General features: G+C 40.2%; 2 protein-coding genes across 2 annotated transcripts; both read left to right on the top strand.

Moving 5' to 3' along the window:
• Positions 1-159: 159 nt before the first annotated feature.
• LOC116264630 (uncharacterized) lies at positions 160-1010 on the top strand. Its single transcript, XM_031644957.2, has one exon. The coding sequence runs from the start codon at positions 418-420 to the stop codon at positions 847-849; it is 432 nt and encodes a 143-aa protein (XP_031500817.1). The 5' UTR covers positions 160-417; the 3' UTR covers positions 850-1010.
• Positions 1011-9794: 8784 nt separating this feature from the next.
• On the top strand, positions 9795-10417 carry LOC116264698 (uncharacterized). The gene has a single exon (XM_031645045.2). It carries the CDS (start codon positions 9876-9878, stop codon positions 10314-10316), a length of 441 nt encoding a protein of 146 aa, XP_031500905.1. The 5' UTR covers positions 9795-9875; the 3' UTR covers positions 10317-10417.
• The last annotated feature ends 1547 nt before the right edge of the window (positions 10418-11964 follow it).

Genomic DNA, 11964 nt, shown 5'->3' with positions numbered 1-11964 from the left:
GCTGCGGGGCTCCTTCCATTTCTTCCAGTCTATCTACCAATTAGAAGAAAATCATGCTAACTGTGAGGGAAACTTCCAAATTAATCATGAACAAGGTGCAAAACCGATGGAGTTAAGAGATCAACAGGCAACCACAGAGTGCACTTGTTATGGTTGAGATCTCGAGTAAGATTTGTTCTTGAGCACCAAATTCACCATATTCTTCAAGGATTCTTATGGTTTTTCATCACGTGTCTCCATCAGCTGCCCAACGCGTCTGCCGATAGTAATTTTAATTCTTTTACCGCAGAAAAAGGAGGGAGATGAATTTGTTGGCACCGATTGTCCTCGCACCAAAAGCATCCTACCACACATGACTATCAGAGTCCACAGATATATACGTATAGGCATATACTCCTTTTACATTCTCTGAGCACCATGGAGGGTAGCACCGGTTCCCTGGTTTTCAGGCCGCTGGTTTTAGGCAAATCCTGCTGCGGCGCTGGTGCCAGACGGCTCTGTTTCCGGGTGCTGGTGACGAGGCCGAGTGAGTCCGGCGACCGGAGGCGGGGCAGCAGGATGGTGGACGAGAACATGATCGTGCTGAGGAAGAGGATTCAGGAGATGAAGATGGGGGAGAGGAACTACGAGGCGCCTGCCCACTGGATGGAGTGGGAGAAGAGGTACTACGCCTCGTATGACTCGGACGTGTGCGAAGGGGTGGGTCAGTTGCAGAGGTTTCTCATGGGCACCAGGCCCAGTGTGGCTCTGGGGATGCTGCTGCTGCTCGGTTTCAGCGTGCCCTCTTCTGTTGTTGCAGCCCTTCTCTATGTGATTGAGGCTGGACATCAAATCATTGGTACTAGCTAGAATCTCCTTGTGTCAATTATATCGTCTTTGGTGGTAAAAATATTGATCTTTGCATGATAATACTGATGATCCATATTCTATAGTTGTCTGTTTTCGTTTGCTCTTTCAAGACTTATTGTATAAATAAATGAGTAGCATATATACTTTTGAAATTTTAGTTACTCATCTTTCAGATATATACCACCCACAAAAAGAAAAACAGAGGATCTTCGCTGTTTGAACTGTAGCGTTGGACTTGGTGGTTTCCAATTGCAGACCCCAAAGTTTGGTACTCTGTTGCAAATGAGTTGGATCTGGGGCCTGGTCGATTTTGGCCTCCTTTATGTCTTTGAATCTAATCATGCCAGATCCCAGATGAATGCTTTAGTCGTTCGGAATCCGATTCTTGGCTCAACAAAGGCCTTTTTTTTTTTCTTTCTGTGAACTGTTACTTTAGGAAGTGTTTGATAGCACCTGATTTCAGATTGGAGACTGCATTAAAAGATGTGCTTCGTAAAGGAGGAAAAGAGGTTCCATCTTAAATCTTCGGATTTGAAATCCTAGTGATTTTATGCAAACCATGGATCTGAGGACACCCTTAGAAGAAACCGTCTTGGGCTGAAAGATCAGGTACATAAAACCGCTGAGGCCATTCTCCCACTTCTCGATCCTGTCAACTTACCCAAGGCAGGTCGAGTGTCTCTAAGATTAGAACTAGTGACTGATTACACCTAAATAGCCCAACTAGAGGTACCGAACCTCACGAGCACGGCATTACCTTTTATGAAAGACAAGATGTATTTGGCCCCTTGAATAGATAGAAGCGAAGAAGTTGCTAACCCTAGCTCAATATGCTGAACATTCATTTCTTTCAAAATGGTGGTCAGGTTTGGCCTTGCCACCTATTGGCATCGTTTAATTCAAGCCGATTCTGAAAACATTGGCTATGATATTGATTGGAACTAGGGAACAAAAACTAACGACAAAGACTGATCAATGATGGTTGCCAGCGGCAGAGTCAGAAATATTTGGCTGAGGGACACCCCAAATCTAAATTTTAAATCTTAAGGGACACTCATATATAAAAAACTGACAATTTATGAAGTTCCTGTATGTAAATAATGTAATCTTTTTGTCTTAGTGTGGGCAATTGCCCACACCAGCAATACTGTAGCTCCACCTCTGCTGGTGGCCGGCGGCGGGGCCATTAAGAGTAGATAGGGATTGAACTTAGGGCCACTGGCAATTATTGCATATGCGGCTGTGCCGCAAAGAAGTATACTAGTTTCTTTTATTTCAATATCAAATATTGGGCTAAGGAATCAGTTCCAAATTGAAGATGGTGGTTCATGTATCTTCTTTCCTAGTGGCTCATTTCATGGCAAAGATTCACAAGTATGTACATGTTGTTCCACTGGATGTCATCACTAGGCATCATGCACAGAAAGCGGCAGGAAGAACCGTGGATCCACTCGGTTCAGCTTGTTAAAGCTCATTTAGGTAGGCTTAGAAAGCAGCATAAATTTCATTGGTTTTTTCCAATGCAAATGCATATGAGCATGGAGTACCATTTAGGATTTCCTTGTGTATAAGCTTGTATTATTATAATCTATTATTATTTAGTCCGTATACATTAAAGGGATACGAGCGTTGTAACATGAACGTCGACCTTATTTTAAAAATTAGAACTTTTTATACATTCATTAATTTTATGCACTAATATTACTTTTTGAAAGTTGTCGGTGCGCCACTGTACCTGGATCCGTGTGTTCTCTAGCTTAAATACACATTCTCAATAGATCACGTAGCTCAACACACTTAATGGATGAGCAGGCGGTATTTCAAATTAAGCTTTACAGAACTATATTAATTTTTTAAGCCATAAAAATTGCATCTTTTGATCTTTGACATGATTAATTTTTTTAGTTAACAATTTACTTAAGTTACATCTATAAATTCTATTACCATTAAGTTACTTGATCGTATGGTCCTTTTTAGGTGATCAGAAATACTACTAATTAGTTAATAGCTTTCAACATAGTATGGTTGGCCTGAGTCGGAAGGGTCTTCCTGTAAGTGTTACTCATTTGAATTGAGAATGGTGACGTGTGACATGGAGTCGAAAAGTGTACCGTATTACCACTCTAGAACCTCAAACAACTATAAACCTAAGAGGCAACGAGAGAAAAGAAAGGGGGTGGAAAGGGTTTTAGCCTCTCACTCGAACGGTGGGATTCTTTCTCATTAATCCAAAATTAGCTAATCAATTTAGCATATAATTAAGCTCAAAACAGATAAGAAAAACAAACAATACTTCAAGAATCGACAATGTGGCTGGACGGGGCTCGCGAGGCCTTGGTTGAATATGTTTTCATCGTAAGAAGTGATGAGAACAGGAACACTTCGGCTTGTTCATTTCAGTTGATCGCGATGGGAAAGCTAAGTTGACACGCCTCTGCATTCAATTCATGCATCCGCGCGCCAGAGACCGCGATAACGCCTCTGCATTCAACTCATTGGCCCTTGTGCTTTGTCACCGTCACTAGATTGGTGGAAAACCGTATTCCTGTCGTTTGTTGTCGTTAGCCAGGGCTGCACACCAGCCGAGTTACTTTCTAGCAAAGGCATCTCCAGCTTTGAAAATATTGGTTTTACCTCAGTCTGAATTTGAGTCCAAGTTAGAGCAGGAGTGGAAGTATGTCGGGTTCATGGGGCATGCACCTCATTCTATGCAAGCCTAAATTAATAGTTAAATTTAGGTGTATCTGAATCTGTTATATATGGCTTTCCGACAGGTTTCCCAATGGTGCATGATAGTGAATTTTGTCTTTGACTTTGCGAGTGGTTTGTGTCTTTTAGCTTTGGGGGACATCAAGGTTTGATGGAAAATTGTAATTGCCTTTCGGCAGCGAGGGCAACATGGATCCTTGTTGGGGGTTGTCAAAAGGCATCAGCGGATACAGAGGAAGCTACTGTGGAAACAGTAGATCCGACAACCCAACTATGTACATTCTACACATACCAGATGCTTTCATCACGTCAGGGCTGCCGTCTAAAACCGGGGTCAGAGTCTATATTCAAAGAAGTTATGGACTGGAATCAGAGATTGGATGGACATTCGAAACAAAGAGGAAAAGAGGAAGCAAAGAAGGTTAGCTCACGAAAGAAAGTCTCATCTAACCTTGGCTATCTAGTCATTGACCCCAAATGCAGCGGCTTGATCACAAAATGTGTGTGGCCCCTCATATAATGGTCAACTGAAAATTTGTTAACTATATGCTTAGTGTCTTTTTCAAAAAAAAAAAAAAAAAATCTGACTCCATCACTGAGTTAGAGCTTAGCTGCAAATGAAACTCTGCTTGACAACTCAATAAGCATTTGCATAGTTGGTTGGGCCGATAGGCTTATTGAAATCCGGTCATCATTCAATTTCTCAAGGGAAAGAAAAAGGAGATTTGGCTTCTCTAGGTACCCAAACCCAGAAACTCAAGTCGACCAAGCTATGAAACTCAAGTTCTACTTGTGCACATGTTTGGTAAGCTTAAGCTGAAACAATCATGGTGTTTAGATTCTTCTTCTCATGTGATTAGCGAATTTTAGAGTGATTTTATTTGTGAAAGTGAGAAAAAAAGAATGTAGGTGGAGAGTGAAAGTGAGATAAGAAAGAAGAAGTCATTCCCAGGCATATACTTTTTCTGAGTGTAGTGGTACCGGATACAATATTTTGAAAACTAGAGTTCCCCTCGTTTGATACTAAAGTTCAAATATTGAGCTCAAACTCGACTCATTTGTCACCGGAGTCCGGTTACATTTGAGCTTCCTGACTGAGTTCTAGTTATTAGACTTGTTTCGGTTACCGCCACTAGGGAGCTGATCATGGTCGGTGCTTGTGTGAAACCGAAGCCGGTTGTGTACAATTTTTTGTGTGTACAGAGCTATGCAATAACCAAAATATTTTCATTAAAAGTTAAAAAAAATGAAAAGGAACTCTTTGAAAAACATAATAAGGGATGGTAAAAAGGCTAAAAAGTCTAAAATACCTATTATTTTATAAAAAAAATCAAAAATACCCTCCACCCCCTTTTGGTGCGTCCTGTTGTGTGTGCAAAGAAGCTCTATCTGATATGAAACACCATAACAGTTTTTAATTTCTTTATCAATGCACCAATGGTGATCGGCAACGTGTGTCGAACACCTGTCTAACTCAAATAAGCAAGAAGAGCTTGATCTGTGGCTCAACACAGATTGTAAAGTTGAGGCTTGGCCTGTGATCTTGGAGAAAGAACTGTCTGTATGTAGGGGCGGAGGGAAGGAGGGGTCAGGAGGGGCCAAGGCCCCTTCCTAGATTTTAAAAACTTTAAAAAGTTATATGTAAATATACAAAAAAATAGTTTAATATTACATATAAAATTTGAAAATTTCTATTTTGATCCATGTTAAAATTTTGAAATCATAGTTTGGCACTTGCGACAAAAAAATCTTGGCTCCGTCCTTGTCTATCTGATCTTGCAAACTATAGCAAGTTAGTGATTTTTGCCTTTAAAAGGGGAAATGAGGGGTCCATATCCTACAGGCAAGGCCTTTAGCACAAGGGCTCTCCTGATGAAACTTTAGTCCTTTGAGGAGATCCTCCCTAATTTTGTTCACAACCGGACATGAATGTCTTCCTGATCGCCAACAAGAAGTTATGGCTGAACTGGCAGTGTAGATACTTTGAAGGCAGAGTTGTACACAATCAGACTTTGCCTAACATTTCTAGTGTGACATAGTAGAATTTTCATCCTCCGAATCAACCCATGTTATGAATATGTTGCATGCTCTCTAATTTGTAAATACCAGCTCTTGTCCTTACTGGTTGACTCTCACTATACATAGCAATTTTTTATATGTTGTTGTAATAATATGGTCAGTGGCCTATCCTCCAGCAGGGTTTTTTTAGAATTTGTTTCGGAATGCGACAATGGTGATGGTAAGTAAAAAGGCCTTCAAGGTTGATGAAACATAAGGAGATGACTTCATCTCTCTCTCTCTCTACGCCATCAGTTGTTTTATGGAAGGTCGTCCGCCATGAAAGTAGCTTTTGTTGTACAGTTGACGGGAGGCATGATAGTCACACAACTAATTATGTGGTTGCTGTTGGTCAGTTCACTTTGTTAAGGTCACCATCGACTGAATTGAGCTTTTGTTCCATGAACATGTTCTCCAGCCAGTATTTTAAGCAAAAAAAACAGAGAGAGAGAAAGAGAGAGAGAGAGAGGGAGACCACACTGGTTAATTTGTTTGATACAACAGGTAGACTAATTGATGTGTTAATTTGGTCTCATGTGGTACTGAGGTCAAGTTGAATGCTGTTTTAAACTTTAGTTGCACTGCTCACAAGCTTCTGGGTGGCAATCAACAAACACATCTTTTTACCCAGTGCCTCATTTCTCAATGACAATCAAGAAACACATTTTTTTTTCACATATTGGTATATCTACCATCTGATCAGGTAAATAAGAAAGTAACATGGGCTTGGAATGGCCCGGCCAGGCCGTTATGTATGAACCAAAAATACTTTGTGTATGTCATCGTATATATATATATTTTCCATCGCATCCCTGGTGCTTTCTTATTTAATCCTAACTTCTCTATTATTGCAACAGAAGCGTCAATTTCACGTATTTCCCCATTCACATCTTCTTGCAACTACAACATTCTTGATAACTGCCTACGGCCCTAACCGTCGGCAAAGAAAAGTAATTCCGCTGGGCTGCTCTTGGAGTGTTGCAAAATCCCACTGCTAATGTACGTCATGTTCCTTGGTTTTATAGCAGCTTATATGTTACGCTCTTTATGCCTAACTGTGTGTGTTAAGAGGTCATTTGATATCAGGGACACTCTATGTTTCAAAAATTTTGGGACAGATTCATGAGACATTGTTAGAGTGTTCATATTGCCAAACAACTCTAACGATCAGAAATTATCAAAAAAATAGCTAGGAAGAAAAAAGTAAAACCTGAAAAGAATTTTTCTTAAAAGTGCAAAATGCTCCTGTCCGGGAACAATAGAACATGGGGCCCCTGAAAGCCACCTAACACCGACCACGGCTCCCTTGATTCTTTGAAATGCCTTTCTGTTCCTTGATAATCATGAGCGTAACGAGTCCTTTTGCAGCGGTTATAACAAATGTAAGCATTTTTTCTATGAAATCAACTGAAATTTGGTTATACGTCAATGATGAAGAAGTCTTGCAAGTTGATTGCCTCTACGCATTCAAATAAGCCAAATAAACATCGCCTTTTGTTAGGGAGGCCTGCAGGGGACTGCCGTCTGTAAGTTATCAAACACGCACTGTTGATGTGTTCGACCCTCCTTTAACAAGAGGCTGTGGCCTCAGTTTTGAGCGGGACCGTGACGAAACTGTAGTTTTTTGGCCTTTTCTATTGTGTCCTTAACAGGGGACTGTTCTTCCATTTGAGTTTCTTAAATTTCATTCCCTACGAGAGGCTTGGCGATTGGCCTTTTGAGGGCCTCTGGAAAATCATGAAAAATTAAAAAAAAAAAAAACTAAAAAATTGGAAAAAAAAACTATGAAAATATCAAGAAGAACAATGAAAAATTACTATAAAATCACAAGATTTACGTTTTTGGTAAAACTTTCAAGATCTCATTATTTTTCCCTTTTTTTTATGTTATTTGATTTTCTCGTACATATCACATATTTTCGAAAACGTCCCAACGTGTTTGAGACTGAGGGATACCAAGTTGATGGGCCAGTACAAGTTTAAAATCAAGTTGGCAAAGCCGGGCCTACCAGAGGCCTGACAATATCTGGTCGGTGAAAGGAAAGTTTTCCAAACTCGAAGAAAAGACCAAAGTAGTACGCTTCCAGAGTCTAGTTTGCTTGAAAAGAGGGATACAATTTTCTCCATGCCTTGAGGAGAAAACGCATGAAAAATTTCCGACCCAAACACAGGAAACTCGTGCACGGTGCACCAGTGCCTATCGTTTGGTGTGTGTGTGTGGATATCGTTTGATATGTGTGAAGAAGAAGAAAGGAAGAAGAAGAAGCAACGGGGATTGATGGGAACTCGTTTAGTCCAGGTCTCTTTCCCACTGTCAAGAGTTTCATACTTAGTTCACACAGTAACTTTCTGTCTCATCAGTTATTCATTAATCTTGCTCCCCACTTTCCTCATGACTTGCTTGACTACTGTAAACTGGTGTGTCTATTCACGAAGAAGATGAAGGCGGAGGGGAGGGGACTGATGGGGACTCGTCGAGTCTGGATTTTTTCTCATTTGTCGGGGTTTCATACTTGTGAGTTCACATATGACCTTCGTATTTTCCTTCTATCATTCCTGACCTTCACTTTTTTCTGGGACTCGTTGCTCGACTTTTACTTGTATCTTTATATCTTTCAAGAAAGGAGGGCCCCCATTTCCTTATCACTTCAGCAAAGAAACTTTGGAAATGAACAGAAAAATAATTTTTAAACAAGTCCACTTTGGTCTTTATGGCTGCCACTTTTCTTTCACATTTCTTGCTTCACCAAATCCAGATCTTGGTACCACTGCATGGTTTGCCATCTGACGCGCTTTTTGAGGTTACCAAAAACCTGGCTTTAGGATTACTCGTATCAGATTCAGTAACTGTAGACCTTTCTACGTCCTCCAACTTAATTAATATGATATTCAGACCTCCTTAATTTGATAGTTTAGTAGAGCGAGAAATGACAACTTATAGAGTTGGAGCACACTAACAGGCTCTCTGTAAATCCAAGCATCCATTTGAACTCCAAGGTTTGGACATGAAATTGTAGAAGCATCTGAATTATTTTTCATTGGACCAAATAATAGTGGAGTCAGCCTGATCTAGCAGGTGCAAATTTATATGTGTCTACTAACTCAAGGTGCAAGTCATGCAGTTGCTAGACCAAATCCAAGAACTAATTGCAAGACCTTTTTCGGCATAAACCCAAGTTGGCCAGACGCGGGTTGGATGTTACTATTATCACATTGAGCTAACTCGGCATGCAAAACCCTAAACTAATTAAATCCGCAATCGACTTATGGAATTTATTTGCAGCAATTGGAGAAATACACGTTATAAATTAGCATCAGTTGCCGAAACCACAAAAAGTACTTGTTTTTATATTGACATCTTGGAGGAGCAATTCTTTTCATTTACATGTTGATGACCATTAAAAAATTAGAATTTATTACGAGTGCCCTTTAACCAGAAATTTCTGGCTCCGCTTTTGATTACCATCCCCATTTAAAGGTGTAATCTGCGTTAGAGGAACATAATTAATACAAAGAAATACGACGAACTTGAAGTATCTCTCTGATGTATAAATCTAATCGTCTAAATACAAAGCCTATGTTTCGGCCCTACAAAAGTTCGTCATGTTCTTGCATGTGAAAAAGCCAAACCGTGTGGTTTCTGTATGGAACCCTTTGATTGCTTAAATATTAAATGCACTCGGTGCCAGCTCTCAACTAATACAGTACCAAGCTGCGGGTCATTAGCCATGAGCGATAACCCCGTAGCATGCTGGTTCCTGTCATGTATCAGAAACGAAGAAAACCGATGCAATATTGTCCACCGGCTTAGAAAGAAAGATAAAGTTCAGCCTAATTTTTATTAATAGATGGCTGTACTTACCGGCCGATCTTGGCTCATATGATCTGATCCTGCTTCATGTCGGCGGATTTTAAAAGGAAGTGATCAGAGAATATGATATGAATCAAATGATACGGTCCAATGCACGCGATTCTGGCTTAAAAGTTAAGTACTAAAAAGATCAGCAAATTTGTCGATGATAACTTTTCTACTTTATGAAACAATTAACGAAGAATGATGTGAAACAGGTGTCGCTGTCAAACAGCTCCGCATGTCTGTCACTTCGGTACAGTACAAACGCGTAACAAAAGCGGCCTTCTACCAAGCATCAAAACGCACATGAAGAGCTCCTCCTTTCAAGAAGTCTATAAATAAAGTCCCTCTTCCTCGCTGCTTCCTCAGATTTTAAAAGCTTACAGTTAAGCACTACAACCACCAACATGGAAGCTGCCACCAGCTCTCTGGTTTTCAGGCCGCCAGTTTCAGGCCACCGGGTCTCCAGGCAAAGTTCCGGCCGGCTGTGCGTGCAAGTGGTAGCTGCATCAAGAAAAGACGCCAACAGTCGGGAATTCAGCAGCAAGATTGTCGACGAGAACATGATCGTTCTGAGGATGAGGATTAATGAAATGAAGATGGTGGAGCGGAACCAGGAGGCCCCCGCGGACTGGATGGAGTGGGAGAAGAGGTATTATGCCTCATATGATTCCGATGTATGCAAAGGGGTGGGCATGCTGCAGACGTTTTTGATGAACACAAGGCCCAGCGTGGCTCTGGGGATGCTGGCGCTGCTGGGATTCAGCGTCCCCTCTTCTGTTTTCTTGCTGTTGATCAACTTGATAGAAGTAGGAAAGGGGGTCGCAGATCTTGCTACTCTCCACTAGAAAACCATTTGCATGCTCTTGGACTGATGTACTGCTTAATTATTCGCTGTTCAATACAAAAATTTTCTATGTTCCCAATGAAGTTCTTAGTGTTCTGTTTCTTTTTGGCTGTTGGGATTTAAGGTGTTTCTGCGTACATCAAATCAAACACACAGAAAGGCGTAGTTTCCATGGTCATATTTCAAGATACATATGAAATTATTTCATCACAAGAACAGAAAAGAAGGATTAATGTTTATCTTCCTAAATTCTTTCCCCAATTGCAGGGAATTCAGCACACTGACAAGTTCATTCCCGATATTTGTACGGAAATTTTAAGATAAATTCATCATTTCGTTGCATTAACCATGGTTAGAAGCTTACAACTTAAGCGCCTGGTATTTGAGGAGTACTTATATGCCAATTTATTAAACATTTCTTCCCTTCTTGTGTAGGGATAGCTGTGCAGTTTTATGAATTGGAAAACAGTTTTTCATTATTAACACATTTAACTGAAGTTCTAATCAGGAACGCTTAAGAAAAGGATGGTCGGCCAAAAGCAATAAAGCGGCCATGATTTTTTATATTAATCGTAAACCGAAGAAAGAATTTGCTATGCTGGCTGTTGTTATAAGCTAGCACTTGTCTTTATTCCTTTCGTATTATAAAAAAAGTAAGTTCATATACTTAAATCAATCTTATATAAATTAAAAAGGTTTCACATTCATGAAGTTTCTTGCATATTCTACAGCATTCGAGACAGTACTGAACGAGTACGGACCTTGATTTAGTGCATGTCATCTAAGAAAGGCGGTTTTTTCAGGTTCTAGGAAAGAGAAAAGGTAATCCATCAAATTTTGGCAGAAAAGCGGACATAGTTGTTTTCTTCACTTCCTGCAACCCATGTTTTTCTTTAATTTAACTTGGATTGAGTTATAAAGGAGAAGGTAAGCCCTTTTTAAACAGTTAATTGGAACCCATAAGGGAAAAATAAAAAAACATAACACTCCTTTTCCGACCCTTGCTCTATTCTTTTTCCCATTGAAAAATAGAATAAGCCATGGCAGGACCCTACTTTGGTATTCTTGTTCTTATTCTTTAAATACAAGGTAAAGTTAGGCTAACTTTATATTCCTGGAATCTTGAATGTTATAAAAGAGGCGATAAGATTGCGACTGTAGCTTTCTTTATTAGTGTTAAATTAAGATCATTTTTTGCAAACTGCAATGGAATATGTTATTTGATACTGACCCACAAATTAGATTTGGGACATAAAGGACAAGATCATCTTCTTGGTCTTATCGCTGGAAATGACAGAGGTTGTGGGCAAGGAGAAATTATTGCACCTACGGGACCATCTTCATGATTTTTTAAGTGCTATTCAATCAGTCGAATCACCGACCACGAATTGATAAAGCTCGGCTCCATCCATATCTCTTTCCACTGGTGCTGTTCATGCGCCATGAAGCACCGCTTACCTGCAACTCTTCATGTCTTGCTGATGGTGACGAATTGTGGAGAATTCGCTCCATTTACACAGGAAACAGCAAGGCAGCGCAGTTGCTTATGGGCCCATGGCTTTTGATCACCATGGTTGTTGGAGATGGCGACGTCCCCTTCATACATGGTCGGTGTTCATTCAGCAGATCACGTGATCTTCATCTTTTTC

The sequence above is a fragment of the Nymphaea colorata genome, chromosome 11, assembly GCF_008831285.2.
Source record: "Nymphaea colorata isolate Beijing-Zhang1983 chromosome 11, ASM883128v2, whole genome shotgun sequence".
In the NCBI taxonomy this organism is placed as follows: domain Eukaryota; kingdom Viridiplantae; phylum Streptophyta; class Magnoliopsida; order Nymphaeales; family Nymphaeaceae; genus Nymphaea; species Nymphaea colorata.
The sequence above is the reverse complement of the archived record's forward strand: the minus strand, read 5'-3'. Positions and strand labels throughout refer to the sequence as shown.